The sequence below is a fragment of the Argopecten irradians genome, chromosome 3 (genome assembly GCF_041381155.1).
Source record: "Argopecten irradians isolate NY chromosome 3, Ai_NY, whole genome shotgun sequence".
Lineage (NCBI taxonomy): Eukaryota > Metazoa > Mollusca > Bivalvia > Pectinida > Pectinidae > Argopecten > Argopecten irradians.
This window is the reverse complement of record NC_091136.1, coordinates 8,588,511-8,613,011: the sequence shown is the minus strand read 5'-3', so window position 1 is coordinate 8,613,011 and position 24,501 is coordinate 8,588,511. Positions and strand designations below refer to the sequence as shown.

Sequence of the window (24,501 nt, the reverse complement as noted above, 5' to 3'; positions counted from 1 at the left end):
GCCATGGCATAAAAATAATGACATAATGAAGAACTTTTTTTAAAATTATAACTGTATTGCTTCTGTAACAGGGGGAGTGTTCTGTTCCGCCAGCCAGACCTAAACATGCAACCCGGGACTTAGTGGTCCGACGCTCTACCGACTTAGCTAAAGGGAGATTCAATCCCCCTAGCACAAAGCTAGAAGGCGACTGTTACATACATTATATACAACTAAAACCTGCTATATTTATATCTAAATATTGGTCTTTCATTCTAGCATGCTACATATATCAATTCCCTGGGACTTGATTATGAGAAGAAGTTGTTTGAATTCAATGTTTAAACATGACCACGGTGATAGACAAAGCACAATCACTCATAATTTTTTTTCCACAGGAGAAGTAATAGTCTGACCATATGTCAAAGAAAACTACATGGCTGCTTGTGTGAACTATTATTAGTTATATAGTCAGTTACTGACCCCCTTTTTTTCTGGAATCTGCAATTTATACTGTATATAAGGAACCTCAGAATAATACTGGATAATTCATAAATCAACAATAACTTCGACATTCCTAGTCCAGGCAAGGACTAGTGCACAGTAGGCCTTACCTCAGTAGGATACCAGGCTGGCTGTATACTGTATATTTAAAGCATCACAAACAAAAGTGACACAAACATCCATCCAATATTTAACGCGTAATCTCCTTGATCATCTCTGCATTCTCGCTGAGATAATCACATATAAGTTATGCCGATAAATTGATTGTAGAGTGAGGATTGATCTATAAGTATGAACCCCTCCATTTGTTTAAAATCATAATCACAGTCGAGAAAACGCTAGAATTGTTACATATATTTGACATTCACTGCGTCATCAACTTTAAAACTGGCATAGGGGAAGAAACTTGTATGTAAAAAATGCATTTCATTTAATTTGAAGTATCAAAACGATAGTTAATTTTACACAAAAAAATAAACAAAAACATTTTTTCGGTAATGAAATGTCTAAATTTTGAAGCAAGGGCAACAGCCGCCATATTGCACCATAACAAAATTTACTGACCCCCTTTAAAGCCAATCATTTGGAGACATTTCTGTCCTGGGTGTGATAAAATACATAAGAAAATTAGGTATATAGACAAGAAAACACTAACGGCTGATATTTCAATATTTCCTGTCAGTGGCTTTGATATTGATTTCCCTATAGGCAGTACTTTCACCATATAAGGTCTGATGCATATATATGAAATGTATATATCGCTTCTGCTGTATCTACCAAGTGCATGTGTACTCGGAAAAAATCAATAAGAAATATAGTCCAAATGAGAAGTCCAAAAGCTATACTTATGGGCAAACAAATTTACCTGGTTGATTCTTAAGATTGAAGTTCCATGAACAGATCTGAGTTACATACCAACAGATCTGAGTTACATATCAACAGATCTGAGTTACATATCAACAGATCTGAGTTACATATCAACAGATCTGAGTTACATATATCAACAGATCTGAGTTACATATCAACAGATCTGAGTTACATATCAACAGATCTGAGTTACATATCAACAGATCTGAGTTACATCAACAGATCTGAGTTACATCAACAGATCTGAGTTACTATACAGATCTGAGTTATCAACAATTAGTTCATCAACAGATCTGAGTTACATCAACAGATCTGAGTTACTATCACAGATTGAGTTACATATCAACAGATCTGAGTACATACAACAGATCGAGTACACAACAGATCTGAGTTACATATCAACAGATCTGAGTTACATATCAACAGATCTGAGTTACAATCAACAGATCTGAGTTACATCAACAGATCTGAGTTACATATCAACAGATCTGAGTTACACAACGATCTATCAACACAGATCTGAGTTACATATCAACAGATCTGAGTTACATATCAACAGATCTGAGTTACATATCAGATCAACAATCGATTGAGTTACATATCAACAGATCTGAGTTACATATCAACAGATCTGATTACATACAACAGATTCTGAGTTACATATCAACAGATCTGAGTTACATATCAACAGATCTGAGTTACATATCAACAGATCTGAGTTACATATCAACAGATCTGAGTTACATACACAGATCTGTACTCAACAGATCTGAGTTACATATCAACAGATCTGAGTTACATATCAACAGATCTGAGTTACATATCAACAATCTGAGTTACATATCAACAGATCTGAGTTACTATCAAACAGATCTGAGTTACATATCAACAGATCTGAGTTACATATCAACAGATCTGAGTTACATCAACAATGAGTACAATCAACAGATCTGAGTTACATCAATCAACAGATCTGAGTTACATATCAACAGATCTGAGTTACATATCAACAGATCTGAGTTACATATCAACAGATCTGAGTTACATCAACAGATCTGAGTTACATCAACAGATCTGAGTTACATATCAACAGATCTGAGTTACATACAACAGATCTGAGTTACATATCAAACAGATCTGAGTTACATATCAACAGATCTGAGTTACATCATCACAGATCTGAGTTACATACAACAGATCTAGTTACATCAACAGATCTGAGTTACTATCAACAGATCTGAGTTACATATCAACAGATCTGAGTTACATATCAACAGATCTGAGTTACATATCAACAGATCTGAGTTACATATCAACAGATCTGAGTTACATCAACAGATCTGAGTTACATCAACAACTGAGTTACATCAACAGATCTGAGTTACATATCAACAGATCTGAGTTACAATCAACAGATCTGAGTTACATAAAGTCTGAGTTACAGATCTGAGTTACATCAACAGATCTGAGTTACATATCAACAGATCTGAGTTACATACAACAGATCTGAGTTACATTCAACAGATCTGAGTTACATATCAACAGATCTGAGTTACATATCAACAGATCTGAGTTACATATCAACAGATCGAGTTTCACGATCTGAGTTACATATAACAGATCTGAGTTACATATCAACAGATCTGAGTTACATATCAACAGATCTGAGTTACATATCAACAGTCTGAGTTCATATCAACAGATCTGAGTTACATATCAACAGATCTGAGTTACATATCAACAGATCTGAGTTACATCAACAGATCTGAGTTAACAGATCTGACTTACATATCAACAGATCTGAGTTACATATCAACAGATCTGAGTTACATATCAACAGATCTGAGTTACATATCAACAGATCTGAGTTACATATCAACAGATCTGAGTTACAACAGATCTGAGTTACATATCAACAGATCTGAGTTACATATCAACAGATCTGAGTTAAAGCAACAGATCTGAGTTATGTACATCATAAGATTCGAGTTGTATCATCACATTCAGATCTGAGTTACATTATCAGATGGGAGTTATCATAAGATACGAGTTACATCATCAGATCCGAGTTCATCATGAGATTTGTGCTTATAATCAATATGCAGATTAGAAGCTAGAGTCTTGTGATGTTAAAGATCAGCCAAATATGTGCGCATGCTCCTGCCAATTTGAGAAAAATTATTATGATACCCCAGTTGATCAGGTGATAGTCACATGATCAGGTAATAGTTACATAACCTTAGAGATGAGAGACAGTCACATGATCACAACTGAATTACATCACCACTGCAAAGATGTTAAATAGATAGTCAATCAGATTTGCATTTCATAATGAAATTTAATTTTCATTACCAGTAAATTAATAACAAGATTCTATAGACCTTCCACAAGAATTATAATGTTTGATTCATTGATACCATATCACCAGCTGGAGTGACTCAAGCAGTTATACATTTTCGTGCAACAATCATGCAGTACAATAATCAAATTGGAATATTTTTAATTGTAACATCCACATTGAAATATTAACCAGATCTAGAACTGATTGGATCAAACTCTAGGTTCTGATGACCACTGGCCTAGCCATCAGAAATGTGTAAACAAATGAATACTCGCAAATCATCATTCTTCATATTTAGAGATTAATAATTTTATATGATTGATTGTATTGCCTGCCCCTCAACTACAGTGACATTGATCCACACCCTGATAAGTCCATATATATACCTAAGAGTCATAGTACTGCATTGAAAATGGAAAGAATCACCAGCATTATCTCTCTGACATTGAATTATGACGTAATATATAGGAACAAGACTTTATCTCATTGTTACAAAATATTGTTTTTATTGTAAAACTTTTAAAACAGGACAAAGTGAGGTATTTTTTTTACCAAATTAAAGCCAAAAAATATACCAGGTATATATTTCACAATGTTTTTAGCTTTGAATCATAATTAATACAATATTTACAACTTGTCAAAAATGGTTCTTGTCTAATCCAGATTCCTGTGTTTTCTGGCATAATTATATGGCGTTTTCATTCTTGATTTAATAGTAGAAATAACCTGTATGATAAGAAAACCTGGTTACACCAGCAAATTAAGCTGGTCTTGCTGAAATCCAGACAAATTACACTAGTTTTATCATGAGAAGGGAGATAACTCTTTCGATAGGATCTGCTGGGTCTGGAACTTTTGAGCTGAGCTCTTTAATTATGCTTTTTACAATTCATTTTTATATGCACTAATTAATAAGCTTGTTAGATATAATACGCCAAGTACATATACACTGTATACCTTTATCATACAAAATATTTCTAATGTATACCTATAGAGTTTAATTATGTCTTTTTAGTATATCTGACATTTTAGACATGTACATTTTCATTTCTGGATTTTAGACACATACCGTACATTTTTATTTGTAGATTTTAGACACGTACCACTAATTATCAGTGTAATTACCTGTCTCTGTGTGAATGACCTGTGGATGACGTAAACTCACAGGCAAGGTTTGTAGCTATATGTCAGGTCACCATATTCTATACTTAAAAACTTTACATTTAAGACCTAGCTAGTGCTGTGTTAGACGTCGCCTCCATTAAACCCCTGGTAAAACATTACCACTGAATACTCGATCCTACGATCTCTTAACCTACCTTGTCAGCGTCTTCGTCCATTACCCCTGTACATGTACTTTTCCATTACAAGCTAATGCAATATTATATTGTTACACATATACCAGGTATTACCCGGTAGTCAGGTATAACCCACCGATCACATTCAGGTGTGTTTTGGTTCAACTTGAATGCCTACACATGTACACACCAACTCTTGGTGCTTTCCCAGGTTTTTAAATCAGCCTTAAGCACGAGTATTGTAAAATGCATACATTATACATAAACAACCTGTACCAAATACACACACAACCCTTTTGGTACTCCAAAAATAGCTTGTTTTCAGTTTATGTTAAATCATTTTCATGATGTCACCCCTGCAGTAAAATCTGTGTTTGCAATTTGTTATATGTTTGTTTTAAAACCATGCAGGTTTGGTAATTAACGAAAGTACTCAGTAAAATATAAAGATGGTCAGAGCTATACTTAAGAGATATCATTTCCAGTCATAGGTTTTGTACCTATGACTAAACATGCAGCCACCAATAAGACATTTGTGTTTCAAGATTTGATTCGGACTTAGCAAGTTATTACATTATACAAACAAGGATCGTAAAATGATGGATGTGTCACCTAGTCCATGTCACCCAAGTGGAAACAAATATTGTATATATAGCAACAGTGACCTTCAATTTAATAGACTTAAAGTATCAAGATTTGAAAATCAATATCTCGATCAAGCATGCACCTTTTTATTGGTTAGACGTTCAAGGTTGTTTTTGTATAGCCGGAAAGAATTGTAAGTAGGGTATTTTGACGTCATACAAAGCTTTTTTATGGGTTTAATGTGGCAGCCATTGGCAAAATTTAAACTATTGGTCAAATTATCAGTACCCACAACTGAATTTGTTTTATTGTAAAAAAAAAAGTAATACCCACAAATATTAATGCCTTATAGTACATCAGTGAATTATTCAAATCAAATTGTATGCATTAATGATTCTCAATATTTTGTGTTTATGAAGTCATAGACAAAAAATCTTTTTAATTCATGGTACATGTCTATATAATTATGCAGCCTTCATATACCCATAACATATTGAGAAAATAATTGTATAAATAATTTCAGAGGACCTTTACCATCACCAATATAGGTACAACTTTATTACAGAGACACTTAATGGTATACATAGAAGTACCATTGAAGATACTCATATAGATTCATTAACCATTTATCTTCATTTTGACTGATATTTTGTAATTCCATCCAGTTTATTATTTTTTACTCATCTTTAACCTACTACTATTAATATATTAACAGCTATAGGTCATTATAAAATCAAGGATGGCCTCCCTTGTATACAGTCTGTTGCTGTGTGTGAATGTCTGTATGTTTTGGGAGGCTCCCTTGTATACAGTCTGTTGTCGTGTGTGAATGTCTGTATGTTTTGGGAGGCTCCCTTGTATACAGTCTGTTGTTGTGTGAATGTCTGTATGTTTTGGGAGGCTCCCTTGTATACAGTCTGTTGTTGGGTGTGAATGTCTGTATGTTTTGGGAGGCTCCCTTGTATACAGTCTGTTGTAGTGTGTGAATGTCTGTATGTTTTGGGAGGCTCCCTTGTATACAGTCTGTTGTTGTGTGTGAAGTCTGTATGTTTTGGGAGGCTCCTGTTTTGGGAGGCTCCCTTGTATACAGTCTGTTGTTGTGTGAATGTCTGTATGTTTTGGGAGGCTCCCTTGTATACAGTCTGTTGTTGGGTGTGAATGTCTGTATGTTTTGGGAGGCTGTGGTATAGCCATATCCTTGTAATAGAGGAACTCTTTTGTAGAGTGATATCTCACTGTAGCATGCCACAAAAGACACCAAACATGCACTTCCCACTCTTTTTATGCTGAGCACTTAAAAAGCAGGAGCAGATTGAAACTACCACTTTTAAAGACTATGATGTGTCTCGGCCAGGGAACAGAACTCGGAGTCTACCTCACAGGATCGAGCATTCAACTGATTCTGGAAGGTAAAACGAGGTAATATCAAGGGAAAAGTTAGGAATTAATTTCTGTGAGTTTTATCTGCAACTAAACGCTGGCCTAACGTCACCACCATGTGCCCACACTATAGAAACTGTAATCCTATAGCAATGTTTTGTCCAACTGTTTTTAATTTGCAGTTACAAATTAGGGCTGGGTTTATTGGAACAGCCGAACCAATACGATAAGAATTGGCAATATACTGAAACATGATACAGGATACATATTGATGATATTTTTCATGTAAAAATTGTTACTGATATTCTGCAAACATAAGATCGAAGAAGAAAGTCAATTAGGAAGAACAGAAAAGATTCCAAGACATCTTTTATGATCATGCAATAGAGTCACAGGTTCAATTCTAACACCCTACCTGCAGGCCATGCAAGTGTCATTGTGTTAATTTTTGTCCGATCCTTGAACAATGCCACAGAGAGAAAATTTCATTTTAATTATCTGTAACCTTAACCTTTAACCTTTATTGGCAAATAACAGGCAAACATGCATATGTATGAAGTCTGAGCATAATCTGGAGCTTAATAGATCACAAAGGATTTTTTTTCTTTTAGTTTAATTGACCTTGATATTTGAACTATGAAATGGATCATCAGTTTGAATTTGATCGGTTAAAGGGAACCTGGAGACCCATCAATATAATTATCTATTTTTACAATAAACAAGAGGCCCTGAGAGGGCCTGTATTGCTCACCTGGTTTGTAATGCCAAGTTATGTTTTGAATACAGGTTCATTGTTTCTTTTCTAAGGGAATTTTAATATTTATCTTCATTTCCCCTATTGGGCCGTGCCCCTCCTGTCCCCAGGGGGTAATATAGCCAAAATTTATACAAACTCTGTTGCCCTTTCCCCAAGGATGTTTCTGGCTAAATTTGGTTAGAATTCATGCAGAACTCTATGACTATAGTAGCGATTTAAAGGATTTACCTCTATTTCCCCTGTTGGACCCGCCCCTCCTTCCCCCAAGAGGTCAGAGCAAAAAATTATACAACCTCTGTTTCCCTTCCCCAAGGATGTTTCTGGCCAAATTTGGTAAGAATCCATGCAGAACTCTATGATAAGTAGCAATTTAAAGGGACAATTCAGTCTAAGAGAACATTAAAATTTGTACAATATATCTGAAGAACCCAGTTTTACTGTGATATGCCAGAAAAGCCTTCGGGCCAGGTGAGCTAAACAAGAGGCCAAGAGGGCCTGTATCGCTCACCTGTGTTTTTTTTTTCTTTGAGTAGTTCTGTGATTTAGTAATTAGTGATTCTAAAATCCCAAAGGCAAATTGACCCCACGATTTGTTTAATTTTGAATCCCAACGATATAATGATGCTAAAGATACCATATGAAAATGGCTATCCAAGGCTATCCAATACATAGATTTGGAGAGGAAGTAATTCATATGAAAATAGTAGCCGAATTAACCTTTTTGGCCCCGCGCCTTAGGCATTTTTACAATTTTGAATCTCCACCCTATAAAGATGCTACCATTGCATTTTGAGTGCTATCCCAAGCTTATATAGTTGCAGAAAAGAAGTTGTTTAGATGGAAATAGTCAAATTGACCCCTTTTGACCTCGCCCCTCAGGCCCCTGAGGGGTCTAGTCCCATCATTTGTACAATTTTGAATCCTCACCCTATAAGGATGCTACCATTGCATTATGAGTGCTCTCCCATGCTCATCAGTTGCAGAGAAGTCATTTATATAGAAATAGACCCCTTTTGGCCTGCCCCTCAGGCTCCTGGGGGGTCAGCCCTATCATTTGTACAATTTTCAGTCGGTAACCTATAAGGATGCTACCAGTCAAATTTTGTTGAATTCCGACAAGCCGTTATGGAAAAGAAATTGATTGTTGACGGACGGACGGATGAGGGACAAAAGACGACGGACGCCCGATGCCGGATGCCAAGGTACGGCATAAAAACTGAAGAACACACAGATCGATAATGATATCATAATCAAAATATTACATCGCATGATTCTTTCAGAAGACAAAACATAACATCAATAAATAGAATCTAATACTTGAGGTTATTAAAATATAGAGTTTATTTAACTTGTAAAATAATTTAATATGCCAAGAGCCTAACAGGTCAAATACCTGCATTAAGGTATCAAAATTATTGTCACATAGTTATACACTTATGTAAGATCCTGTAAGACACACTGAACCTGCCCTTCACCTGCTGTCTATCTGATAAAGTGGGTTTTAGGACAAAATTTTAATTGAATTTCTTAAAAACTGTGTGGGTTTTAATACAACATATCTTTTGAATTTCTTAAAAACTGTATGTTGGAATGGAGGACAATGATTTAGTCAAACATATTTGAAATTTTCAAGCGAAAAATGAAGGCATAATGCTATCAATAGCGAAAGACTGTAATCACAGCACATCGACTTGAAAATTTTACCTGTAATTACTAAACATGTAGCAATATGATGTCCTTACCAGTCCTGAATCAATATAACTGGAGCAAGTATAAATGTGCAAGAAATGACTTATGGTACAACTAATATACATTTATCAGTTAGAATATAATTCTTACAAATTATTTGGTAAACATTTACAATGTACGTATACAAACACCGTGCCAACATTAGGCTATATCTCTTTTATAATCCTCTTCAATATGTTCTGTCCAATATTTGGCTATATATATAAATCTTCAGGTGTGTATAACATCAAATTGTCATTAATTTCTAAGATCCCGCAGGCATAACTTTCTTTTATCGATAAAATCAATTTGCCCAGGTTGCCATATATATATATATATACCCCCTGGTAATTTATATAATTAAAATTTAAAGCCAATTATAAAATTTGAATTTCAAAGGTAGTTTTTTCCCAAAAATACATCAGCAAACAGAAGAAAAAGGCTGAGTGGTTTAAGTGTGATATGTAATGTTGGGATCGAGGTGTAAGAGTTATATGTGGGTGTATGATGTTATATTGCCCAAGTCGTATCTGTAGCAGTAGTAGCGCCATATAGGTTCGATTCTATAAGTGCAAGATGTAACAAGCAAGACATGAAATATCTACGAGTCTACACATTCACAAATTCATCTGTCAGCGTGAGGTAGCACACCTCAAGTCAACTGCTGACATTACATTCATCTGTATATATTGTATATATATATATACGATGTATATACAGTCTAGATCTAGAGCAGACATAAAAACCTACACAAACATTTCAAAATAAACTGAACAATAGAATACAAAAGACAAGAGGCCCATGCAGATCAAAGGGCATTACATTATCGTTCATCAGGTAAATTTAACAGACATCACAAAGCCCGAGACTTTCAACTTGAATCCCCAACAGAACGGCTGGGATGCTATATCAGTCAAATATAAAAGTGATGTCCATTGTTTATTTTCACAGACAAATCCATTATTAAATATTACTCCAAGTAAACTGATCTGTTTTGACACCACCCCTCAGGCCCCTCAGGCCCCTCAGGCCCCTCAGGGGGTTGAACCACCAATCTGTACAATTTTGAATTTCATGCAATCTAAAGCTCATAGCGATATAACCAAATACGAAAATATCAAGCATTCTTTAATTATTTTCACAAAAAAATTATAATTTAGTAATTTATAAGAATCTATGCCCCTCGATCAAGCCTCCAGGGCCAGCCACCAGCCATGCAGTCCAGTTTTGAATCTCCACTCCAAATATAGGTAGATGTATATATTAATTAAGTTGCATGATGTCATGTAATTGTTAATTTCAATTACTTATTTGGAAATGGCCAGATTGACTCCTGTTGGCGCTGCATACCCCTAAGACCCATGGGGTCAGTCCAACATTTGTATAATTTGAAATCTCACTTCATAAGGATGCTATATACTAATGCAATATGATGAGTGCTATTCCTTTAGAAGTTTCAGAGAAAATAGCCAAAATACCCCTTTCGGCCCCACCCCTCAACTCGCCTGATCACTTGTACAATTTTGAAGTTATGAAATTTAAAGTAGACAAATGTATATGGCATAAACTCATCATGTTTTAGCAATTTCAGTTCAGTGTCTTCAGTCTATTACACGTGGGATCACTTTGTGTCAATCTTAATGTGTGAATTTTCAAGGATAATGATTTCATAACCATTTGATGTTATGCAAGTTAGTAAATTGTATATAAATGAAGGTTATAATGTTATGCAGTCAGCTGATTTTGGCATGCAATTGAGACAAAAACTGTATAACATATAAACATACAAATTCATCCATGACAGATTTTTTAACAATGAACATGAATTAAAATTAAGACATCAGTTACGAAACAAAAATAATGCATAATTACATGAATAATTCCTACTTAAAACCAAAAAAAGTCTATAAAATCAAAATGCCCAAGCATTATACCTACAAAACTAGATTCCTAACCAACATGAGTCACCATGAAATAATGAATGCCATTCTCTTTCCTTTTGTTGTAATCAACTAAATCATTATTGGGTTTGCGAAAATAACAGTAAATTATAACCAACATCACTATAAGCGTACTGTAATGCAACTTTGTATACATGCACCACCTAACATCCAAAATCATATTTGGATGCAAAGTTCGAAATCAAAATTGTTCGGCAGTTATAAACCCACATTGCCCTCTGTAATAATTTTGTTTTTGGATGTTGTGAACATAACGCAGACAACAGCGATGAATATTAACCAAATTAATGAATTTTTAATGTGACCTACCTGAATATAACCTGATTTCTTTAATTTGGGAACACAAATTATTACTCAGTAAATTACAGATTCATTGTCCATTTGTATCACATATATACCGTATTCGAACCAATAAGCGCCCATGTCCCTATATAAGCGTCCCATTTCCCTTTTTATGTTTATAAGCCTCGATCACTATTGCAGACCTACAGTTCTACTTAAATGTTTAAGTAGGTAGATATATATAGTAACATCATTAAGAGAACTGTTTATTGAACTAAGTGATTACTCCAAAATCCTTTTAACAGTAAATCTGGGTTAAAACCAAACTTATGTTGGTAATATTTTTTCAGTACTTAGAAATATATAGCAAGAGTATTGTGGCATTAATGCATCTGTTGGTAGATACAATGTTTCAGTTCAAGAAAATCAATATTTAAGCAATTAAAAGACAACAAATTAAAGGAAATGACAACATCTGATATTACTACAACTGAAAATGCTTGTCCATGCAAACATTCTCTTGACAAAGGAAATAAATTTAAACTAAAATTATGTCAGCATGACAACATGAAAGAAGTCCATAATTGCAAAACACTTCTCGACCTTTATTTGATTTCTGTCCAAAAATATTGACTCTGAATAATATCTGGGTCATTTTAATCTTTATAATTGAAAATGATGTTTAAGACTGAATGATATATCATGACATGATAAGATGACTTTTAAATTATAGCCCTCCATTGCCAGGTGCACATGCACCATGGCATTTAAAAAGACATATAGAATATGTTTTTACCTGTCGTTATGTAGATCACAAGTTGAGTACATATCATACAGGTATTCTATATACCATGACCTTGTATGCTTGAATAACCTAGTTTACTGGTATATGAATGTAACTCACATGACAGTAATTCAGCAATTTATACTTGCACTTGCAAGTTACATGCAAGTTACATGCACATCAGATGTAGGATGGTTTACAATGCATCCCGTGGCATGAAAACTTTTTTACTTTTGAATTTCAAATGACAACTGTCAAAAATGATCAAATGACAACTGTCACCCATGATTAACTGTTCTCCTGAAATTTAAGGTCCAACATCGATAACTGACCATTGTAGGTATGGCCATTCACTGAATCCCTCAAATATTACCGAGATAAAACGCATCATGTATGTACAGGTGTTTTCATCAGAGTAACGCTCTAAGGCCATCCCAAACTAGAACACAATGTACTGTAATACATAGACTACAGAATGAAAGTATTCGGATTCTCATACAGTTGACTGTTTCCTATGATAAAAAGAGTGGACCTAGCTATTCTGCTACAGAATTTTGTAGATATATAAACATACCTGAGCCGCTGCTGGTATAAACTGTGTCACGACTATGCTGTTGTACACACCACCTGAATGCTTTGATTCTCATACAATATTCCACAACCTACAGCAATACACTTTCACAGATGGCTAATGACGGGAGAAGATGATTTAGTCTCTGTTAACACGTAGAATTACGATGATGATTACACAAGATCTTCGATTTAATTCACACTATAAGAGCACATTTTTAAATTCTTTGGCTACTAAATTTGATCTTGTTGAACAGTAGAACAAGTAACAAAGAAATCTATAAGAAGACTTAAGCTTTATCAATGCAGGTATCCATGACTCAAAACTCTTTTTCTATTCATGTAGCAATTAAGTGAAGGGCACCTCAGCATGCACAGTGGTACATGTAATAAAAAACAAACCCGTCTTAATCATGTAAAGGAAAATATAGGAGAAATGTCAACTTCACACTTGGAAGATTTTAGCTGATCAATACCAGGCTTCAGCTGACCTGTATATGTCATCTTTGAGGGCGAATATATATTTCTCTCATACCTACATGTACATGTGTAATATTGGCTGGTCTCTCATACCTACAGGTGTAATACTGACTGGTCTCTCATACCTACAGGTGTAATACTGACTGGTCTCTCATACCTCCACTTGTAATACTGGCTGGTCTCTCATACCTACAGGTGTAATACTGACTGGTCTCTCATACCTTCAGGTGTAATACTGACTGGTCTCTCATACCTACACTTGTAATACAGGCTGGTCTCTTATACCTACAGATATAATACTGGCTGGTCTCTCATACCTACATGTGTAATACTGACTGGTCTAGGGCAATACACTCATGTTGTCTGAGACTGTATTGCATGGTTACCCATGCAATAAAGCCTAGTGACGTCACAGCGTCAACAAAATCATTATTTTCTAGGTAGAATTTTTAACGTTTTTTCAGAAACTAGGCTAGATTTACTTTAAAAGTTACTAACAACAGGATTTGCATTGAAAATATCACGCAACTTTCATATATATGAAAAAATTGACTTGCACGTTATTAATCAAATTTATTTCAAAATGGCGGAAAATCATAGTGGTAAAATGCAATAAAATGTAGAGATATGAGAGAAAAATACTCTTTCATACATGGATATGAAGGATAGGAATATTCTACCCTTGGGATGACAGAATGTTGTTATACCCCCGGCAAGCCCCGGGTTTTATAACATTTTGTGGTTGACCCTCCAGTAGAATATCCCTATCCTTCATATCTCCACATATGAAAGTCTTACAATCTTATATTGATCTGCTTGGTTGACATTATGCAATCAATGGTTATCTTTCTCCCATACTCAAAGGAAGGGAAAGAACCATTAATTTAGTTGAATGAAGCATTTTTCCTGTGATAGTTTCATCTAGCTTTGCATCAATAAATGAGTCAAAATGGATTCACAGTATTGACAACATACTGTTACATGTATTGATGACATCAAGTTATATGGTGTAGCACGTTAGTTTTATATCATGTGGGTTTAGCGATTCAGTTTGAGCTAGCTCAGATGTCAGGTCTTGCAGCTCCTTTGATTTCACACAGCCGAGGTGACATCTTTTCCATATAAAGTAATCTGAGCATACAGTACACAGTAAAAATAAAGCTGACTTAACTTCACAATGCTGACAATGAAAACTGTCATATATGTTGAGGATCGGTAATCCTACTCTACATATCACGGAGGGAATAATGTGATATTATGTACTCTTCAGTGAATTAATTCATTCCTGTGTTTGCATTTACTTTGTCACCGCATCCTTTTAAGCACAGAAAATAAAAAAGACATATACCAATTTTTCTTAAAAAATAGTATATATATTCTACTAATACTGAGGGATCTCATTAATATTAATTTGTTTTTATTAAATATTAAAGAAAAAACATCCTATTTGGATCTATTTTATCATCATTTATAATTTTTATAGGTGTCGGTAAATTAACTGTGACAGTTTAGTTAAAAATTGATGATCCACCTCCGACAGAGCATAAACAATAATTATCATTTGCACAATAACTGATGTCTAATTCTTATTGTGTATATGTATGAATAATTAACACAAAAACACATTAAAAATAATTAGTTTTGACTTTGCTGTCTACACAATGAGTACCTCGATCATTCCAATTAGAGCATTGAAATTGTGTTATAGATTTTTTTCTAAATGTAATTTATTATTTTTAATACTTTTTAATTCTGAAGTAAAATAAGAAGTTCAAATTTTCCAATTACGCCTAAAATAAATAACTTTTCCTTCTGAAGAAAAATACTAATTAGTGTGTTCCTGTTTTTAATTGATATTAAAATTACTACAATGTATTTGTCAGCCGTGTAACACCTTTAGCCAACTATAAGCTTAAAAATGCCTTATCAATTAAATTATATGGATGCATGCAGGCACCGAGGCAGTTTGGTTAGGCCTAGGTCTTAAAGATGCTCCACCGCTGACAAATGGTATTTTTTCACTATCAAAAACAGAAGCAGACGATTTAGTATTTTTCTTCAGTTACAAAAGTTACTTACTTTACACCATTACCACAAATGAAAAGTCTGAGCTTCTAATTTTACTTTAAAGAGCCACTACCTTTCCGAAACGGCTTTTAATTTTAAAATAGGAATGCAAAATGAGATAAAGAATTTTGTAGAGTCGCAGAAGTTATTAACTATACGTTTACAAGCACTCTTATCATCACCTTCAGAACTGTTTGATTAGAATAAATAAAATGCGCGGGTCGTTTTATGTTTCCCGCCGTCGTCCTAAATGCCGTGCGGTAGTTGACTATCACTGCGCCAGACGGCAAAACAGCGAACTGAATCTCCACTGTTATCGTACATTAGACAGGAAATCTTGCATATGTTTGGTGTTGTAACCTCATCTTAAGCCATTGATATATATTTTCTTTTGTTATTAATGTTTTTAAGAAACCTTTAATTTTCCTCCGGAAAGGTAGTGGGCCTTTAAGTTAAAAATATGAAAAATAATTAAATTGCATCCCAAAAAAAATCTGTGTCACTACATCCTATATGGAATGAAATACTGATTGCGCATGCACCAAAGGGGAAATAAATTATTTTATTTTATTTTTTGCGTTAATTAGACATATATATACAGGATAAAACACCAATTATTGTTCAAATGATGAATATCATTTATGCTCTGTTGGCGGTGGAGCTTAATTCTTAAAGAGAAAGTGAAGTTTTTTAATGACAGTCAGCTGCCATCTGAGCTAAAGTGGCCTTCTTAGTACCTGGTATATTATTCTCTGTCAGAAACCTTGAAACTCACCTAAAAAATCTATAACTGCATATATATACGACAGAATCTCAAGGCAAACCAATAGACTTTATCTAAACATTCTTTTCATATCTGTACATTGGAGCCGTGCAATGAAACTTTCCGTTGCTTTTTTGACGTTTACACAACAATTGGAAGAAAACAAAAATACCACGGGTAGTGACTCTAAAGCTTTAATTGAATACCTAAAGTAATATGATTGACCAACGTAATCAATTTGTGAAACATGTTAATATTGAGAATGGCACTTCTACTAAAGGTCCATGTCATTTGGAAACAGCTTTAAAACACACTTCCTGATGCAGTTGAACGAAATTTAAATGCTGAATTGTATATGGCTTAATAACCTGCATGCGCTGATATATTTGTAAAGTTGTTAAGAAGAAAAAAAACAAACTTGTGTTGATCAATCAAATTGTTATGCAATTTATGCACAATGAAATGTATTTTGGTACTGCTATCATTTGTTTGAGTGGATTTGACTAAATGATAAACTAACTTGTAGTTTAACCAGTTAGTAAACAAGTTTTTTTCATGTACCTTAAAAATTATGAATTTTATATGTAAAATACTAATTTGAAATACTGCATAAAACACATATGAAGTAAAAAGAGGCATTTCAATCAATGCAAATGGCCACCTCTTTAATTCTAAATGCTATATACAAAATCCAGGTAATGCAACGTTTAAACATAATTGTCACCAGATTCCCTTATATATATATTGCAGATGTAAACCTCAGCTGTCACCTTGACAATACTTGTGTCATTATTTATCATTTTCGACATGACAACCCGATCTGAAAATTTAAGATATCTGCTGCAGGCAAAGAATCCAATCAACTGGATAGCCATGATTGGTAATTGAAAGCATTTACAAACAGAAGCTTTTAAACTACATATATATATGTAGATGAATTAGGTCAAGTGAACAAGTGACAGTAATACATGCAGGGTTAACGCCAGCGGTCACCAATGTCACTTTTTACGAAAAAAATATTTCATTGGCGATAAAATTATGACTCTGGCAATTTTTTGGCGATAGAAAAAACGCCCATTCAAAAATTGAAGCCATGTGTTCATCAATAATATCATAAGTTGTACAGGTAAAAATTGATCTTATCCCGGTAAATCACAGTCCAGGTTGCATGTTTATTAAATAGTGTCATGACTTGTAGGCCATGGGCTAGGAGGGTCCCACATGCACCCCCCCAAACCTCCGAACCAATATTTTTCTGAACCCTTATGACCCACTGATCACAAATCAAAATGTTAACATTGCATAAGTTGGGATGAACTTCCGGTTATGACGTCATCAAGATGGCCGTCATCTCGAATTTGACTAAAAATTGAAAAATAGTCATAACATTGACATTTTTCAACCGAAGTAGACAAATGAGGTATCAAAATGACCACAATAGAACAAAAAATGCATATCAGGACCAAAAAATCCAATATATGTAGTGATTTCTACGCAGGAAATGAAAAAATCTGATTTCAACCTCAAAAATGGAGATTTTTCAGCAAATTTTTTCATATTTAGCTTGACGCAGCAAGGTTGGCTATTGGTAGGCTAGCATGTAAGTTGTCAAATACCAGTGACCCATGTCGGTGTGTTAATTTACACAACATCATTAGGCCTACTCTATTGGTGATCGTTGATCTACTCGTTCACCTGGAAGCTTGAAATTGTTACAACTTGGTAAGATCATTTGACAATAAAATCCTCACAAAGAACAAAAGAAGATGTGAAAATCATTGTCACATATGTCAATCAAAACCAGTTTACTCACAAGTACTGTGCCTTTGAATGCAAAACAGAAAAGACCGACTGAGCACATATTGGCTCAGCTGCCATTTTGGTTTGCTTTGGGTAAAAGTCAACACTAATAACTGAACCGGCCAGAAGTCAATAAATTCCTGATTTTCGTACATATTTTTCAACATTATACACGTGCACGCACCAAGAAAATGAAAATTAACACATAGTTTTCTTCTTCGAGTTCCAAACACCCACAAAGTACGATTTTAAGAAACTATTAAGATATAAGGATTTTAAAAAAAAAGAAAAAAAGTGCACATGCTTTTTTTTACCGCCAAAAAATATCAGAATGATTTCATATAAATTAAATAATAAAATTTTGCTTTGAATGTTATAATTGTAACTCACATGTTTAACTTATTTTGATTTCTTAGAGATACAATTATTTTGGTCTGTAATGTGTTTATGAAATTCAATAAATTAATGTTGATATTTTTAAAGAAAAAAAATGCTTAGAAAATATTTCTACTTAATGATACATCCTGAAAAATGAATCTTTCATTCGTGTTTGTTTAATCAATACATTTCCATACTTACCTAAACTAATATTTATTAGAAAGGGAGATAATTCTTCATTTTAACAATCAGATTTTCATTTTTTTTATTTGTCTCCAAAAAATCTTATTTGGCGAAAGAAATTTCACTTTGGCGAAAATTTTGGCGCCAGAATTTCAAAAGCTGGTGTGAACCCTGCACATCTCAAGCAGAACTCGCCCGGATTCTGTTGGGTCGTGTTGCACATGGTGAGTTAAATTTCAACACATAATGCCAGCGCACTTACAGCTGCAGACTAACTACATATATGTTTGATGTACTAACGGAAGCTATAGTTAGCTATATGTCAGTAACTTGAAGTGTTATAGATTATATGACATGTAGGGTATAAACAATCCATCATACCTCGATTTTTTTTTTTTTTTAAACTTAACCAGGGCATCCAGTAGGATCAAAATCTCAAGAGTCAGTGACCCTAGCTTGGCTGTAAAATCCTGAGTGTCAAATCAAATTCCTGAGGGTCAAAATATTAAACTTAAGGGTCAATTATTAATCACGTTAAAATTCAGTTACCGTAGATTTAAATATTAAAGTGAACAGTCGGGCAAGGATGGCTAAAGTCGGTAAAATGGTGTGAATGTATCCAGTATAATTTCTTATGAAATGGAAAAATAAAATCTCTCGTCAAAATCTGTCTGCGTACGAAGAAATTAATTTAAAGTATAGAAATTCTAAAACGTCCTCCCGGCTCACTATGTCCGTGGTTACATTTCCACGCAGCCTCGCTTTCAATGCTTTCAACTTTTCTTTACTTTAATGGTCAGAACTTGGAAACTAAGCAGAACTTGACCGTCATATTAATATGTGAGAACTTTTGGAAGGCCAATGAACGCATTTAGACCGGTTTTCTTTGCCCGACTATTCACTTTAAATTTTATAACCAATAACATTGATAATGGTTAAAAAAGTTAATATGACTTATTATGTTTCTATAGAATTAGTAAAAAAAAAAAAAAAAAAAAAAAATGATAATAATTATTATATAAAATATTGATTAACTTCAGTATTCATGTAAATATTTTAATTATACTTGATTATCTAAATTCTGGAAAATTTAAAGGACATTTTTGAGCTTCTGATCATAAATATATTATTTAATCGATGACATCATTTTATATAAAAAAAAGATGATTTTTTTGAAATCAAAATGTTATTAATTTAGCTGTATTTCTAAAACGATCTATTAAAAATAAAGACATTTTTTTTTATTTATTTTGTGTTGCGTTTCCACGTCAAACCATTTTTCATATTTGCCGCCAAAAACAAATAAGATACTGCAACAGGAACGATTTACGCTTCTCACACTCCAACACTGATGGTTTGTGGATATAATGTACATGTAGGGTTATTCAGGATAACAACAAAATGGCTACTGCAGCATGCATCAAACTAGGCCTATCTACGATCTCATCTCTGTTGTATACCTGCTTACAAGTTATATAACATTAATTTATTGCAATTGGAATCTAATATAGCTTTGATTAAAATGTGATTGCTGATAAGAATGTGCAGTTTTAGCGGATTGGAGGCGGGTAGGTACTCAGTACAGGTGTGATTTATTTAGCTATGTGCTCTAATTAGCAAATTATACGGTCGGACTATGTCACAGTTGAGTGAATCTTTTAATTGGCTTGGGGTGTTCTACCAATTAGTGTCACTGACCCTTGCTAATATACACTTTATGGGGGGCTGGGCATCACAAAATACACACATACACAAGTCTGATGGGCAGTGGTAGTAAAAATGTGAAGCGTCAGATTGACGCACAGCATGCAAAGATCGTGCGTCAAAATAAATTTTGCTGCATCAATGACCTGAGGTCTCGGGTAAATGGATGCCCTGTAAACATGCCGTGGCAAGACTGTCACTTCTGTTTGTTGATGCGGCCTCGTTTTGGAAAAAAATATGTCATGTTCTAAGTAAAGCATGACTTCACTCTATTTTTAGAGGAGTATCTTCCTGATCAAGCTAGGCAACTGACCACCCATAGTGTTCGCTGTATTCATCAAAATGATCCGAAGATTATATCTATATATGCACAGGATAAATGTCAATTTCGTAAACTTTATATTTCATTGGGCGAAACCTACCTTTACAGAAGTTTGACGTCCTGTCAATAATATATGATATAAATAATTAAATAAATATAAAAAAAAAAACCTACTGGCAAGCGACCAGTTCTCGCCGAGTACCAATTCTTGCAATCGAATATGTATTGTATGATCACTGACCAAAAAATTGCGTGGAAATCTTACAGATTCAGATGCAATGGCGAGAATTGGTACTCGGCGAGAACTGGTCGCCTGCCAGTATAACAGTGTAGATGTAAGTTACTACATAAACCGATAAAAACAAATGTTTTTATATAGTATATAGGAGTATTTTTTAATATATTTTTACTATATAATATGACAGAACGTCAAACTCCTGTGCTTAAAGTCACACTATAGTGGCAAAAGTCAACTCAGATTCTACTCCGATTTTGTTAGTGAAGATGTCACAATACCACAGGAGTTTGACGTTCTGTCAATAATATTATAAATATATATATATATTTATATACCCCTATATGGTACATCTATATAGGGGTATCTTTTATATATTTATCCTATATATTATTGACAGAACGGCAAACTCCTGTGATCTAGCTACTGTTGTAGCGGAAAAGATATCATACTCAAGATACTGATGTTTCAGTCCCCCATAGGCAGATAGTACATGTACAGTAGGCCTAATGTCGTCTGGCAGATTTCAAGCGTCGTTTTATTTGTGAACATGCATATGTCATTTGATTGTTATATAAACATTCTTAAAGTCGTCACTTACCATTCTTCTGGTCAGGTAAATGTATTGTTGCGCAGTAATCCTCCTGTTAGCATTCAGCTTCGGAACATATTTTCACATGACGGCCATTTATTTATGACCTTGCCCTTCGAGGCTGCAGCACAGCTGTAAGGTGCGTTCGATATAAACGACTGTAAATCAAAAGTGACACGTTCGAATAATGTCCCTGATAATACATATTTTAATTTAATGTATGCATGGTGCTAGGCCCAATGGATATATAAAGCATAATATCAGTTATGTTTTGTAATTTTAGGGCTTACAATTTTGGGATGTAGATAAACAAACGTTAGCATGTTATATTGTCGTCTGTGTAATGTTTTGCATAAATTAAATTGCAGCATTTTCATGACAGTTAATCTTGTACATTGTACAGAGAACTGAATAATTCGTCGCCATTATTAGACTATTTAACTGGAACTCGTGCGATTTAATTCCACTTGGATCCTTAATTTAATCAAAATTATATTTCTTTGATACCCGCCAAGTATTATCATAAGTTGATAAAATAGATTTTGTATATATTTTTGTAATCTTTTTATTCAGGATTGTCTCATGGTATTATATCTCATTCTCTCTGCCAGATTATTACCCGAATCCTCCTAGTATCACAGGGGGCCAACTCAATGAAAATGGATGTTGTCATACATTTTTTGTATTTGGTGGATGGACTGATGAGTATATTTTTGACAGTCATGTGATTTTTTTCAGAAAATATGAAATTTGAAAAATTATTAATGAAATAGGGATATTTACTATAAAACTGCGTTTTTTTTAATAATTTAAAAAAAAAATGTATGACAACTTCCATTTTCATTGAGTTGGCCCCCTGTGCCTAGTGTCCGTCAGTATGTTGGTACAGTGTATGTAGTGTAATATTTTATCAATCGTGTGAATGGACGCATCATGATATTTTTCTAAAGAAAATTTATGCCAAAATGTATTTTTAAGATACAGTGTATTTATTGTAAAATTATTATTATTATTATTAACGCTTTAGATTGTTTAAAAAATTAACGTCATGAATGTCAAATGTTAAAACAATTTACATGTAGTTATAAAATTTGGGTGCTGGTATGGCTAAACAAATCAAATGTGACTAATAATAATTGTTATATTAATATTTGTTTCTTTTTTCTTTCTTTCTTTTACATATAATTTTATATACAATCATTAATGCTGCTGGTTTATGTTTGATTATGTAACATCATATACATTTGTATGGGAGAGGGCAATTCTAAGTTGTATAACTTGTGCCTAATTCCTTTTGACTTTGTTCAAATAAAATATGTTATCACACTACCACCGGCCGGGACATAAATGCATAATAACTCATATTCTTTTTGTAATTATAATTTTGTTATAAATTTCATTATAATGTATGTTGGACACAGTATATAGCAAGGTGGTAGCAGGAAGGAAAAACATGCAACACTCAAGAGGCGCCAAAAGGGGATACTCAGGCTTCAAACGATTAAACAATTTAAGACAGTAAACGAGGAGGAGAAATTGGTCTAGGTGTGTTAAGAGCTATTCTGAGAGAAAACAGGAACAACCTCCAAAGAGCTGAGAGAACACGAAAAGTCAGGAAAAAGAGAGGAAAAAAATGGCTAGGTTCATATCAAACCAGTGCAAACTAACCAAATCAACACTGGAAGGGTCTCTACACCCCTGGACTATCTCATAGTAAAACTGAAGGGGAACAAATCTGAACCAATCACAGGCTTGCATAAATTTTCTTTGAAGTCAAAACTACATTGTATACGGCTCTTTTGGTGTACCTCAAATGACTAGTTACCCGTTCTGTTATGTTACCTCTAGGAGGATGGAGAAGAGATAGAGAAACACCTATCAGAAACACACGGAGATTAACAGCAGGGGAGACCACTAGGCACACGTGACAGATAGAAGTAGTGTTAGAACTAGTGATACCATTGGACGGCAAGGAACCATCATGGAAGAAGGTCCATGAGATTGTCAAGAAAGCCAGATCTGGATCAGCAGCCGGGCCCAATGGAATCTCTTATGAATTCTATAAGAACTGACAAAGGATTTAATTGCATTTATGGAAGCTACTCTAAATCATTTGTAGGAAAAGAAAGATTCCTTCTTGCTGGCAAAAAGGCTAAGGGCTGCTTCATACCAAATGAAGACAACTCGGAGGGTATTAATCAGTTTCGTACCATCTAGTTATTGAATATATCTTTTTGTGAATAATAGCACCAGTTGCAATAAAACCGTTTTAATTTCGAAATACTTATTAATATTGAAATAGTAAAGGGGGTAAAATTCCACCTTGCATCAGACCGCCATGATTGGAGAAGAAATAACGACATTTCCAATTAACCACAACACTTGATTTTACCTATGGATATAATCATAACAACCTTTAGGTACAGTGTTGATTGCATTACATGTTGCTGTGTATGACGTATTTTACCATAGTAACGTGTAAGTGAGAATTACTTTTCAGCACAATATTCCCAAAAGCCATAGGTCAAATGTAATGATTCTATTTTCATATCATATATTATCATTTTGTATTCACTTTAGGCCTATGTTTGGAAGTGTAGAGTTGGATATTTCTCCGCTCCGCACCCGACTGTAAAAAATCAGTATTTATAGAAAATTCGATCCTGGGGTTATCCTTTTTCACAGACTACATGTACGTTATAGCTATTTCCCCAATAAGATAGCTGTAGCGATGTGAAAGTTGGTGTGAGAACCTCCGGGTAAGTCCGATTTTTAGTTGGACTACGATACGGTCTCTCATTACAATGACTTGATAACTTACACGTAACAGATTGTTTTTACAAATGGAGAACTGGATCTTTCCCCAGGGAAACACGCACATGTTAAACCCCTGCAATGGATTTTGCCAGCGTTTTGGGAAACTACCTTAGATTAACTCATA

General features: G+C 34.2%; 1 protein-coding gene across 2 annotated transcripts in view; it reads right to left on the bottom strand.

The window, feature by feature from the left end:
- The window catches only part of LOC138317484 (thyroid hormone receptor beta-like), a 60,799-nt gene extending 39,125 nt beyond the window's left edge, over window positions 1-21,674 (bottom strand). The window contains exon 1 of one of the 2 annotated variants that reach the window (XM_069259179.1): window positions 21,570-21,674. In XM_069259179.1, coding sequence (XP_069115280.1) covers window positions 21,570-21,572 — 3 coding nt within the window. In that variant the 5' untranslated portion in view covers window positions 21,573-21,674. Of the gene's footprint in view, window positions 1-5,010; window positions 5,138-21,569 lie in introns of those variants that run through there. The other variant, XM_069259178.1, reaches the window with a different exon arrangement.
- Window positions 21,675-24,501: the final 2,827 nt, after the last annotated feature.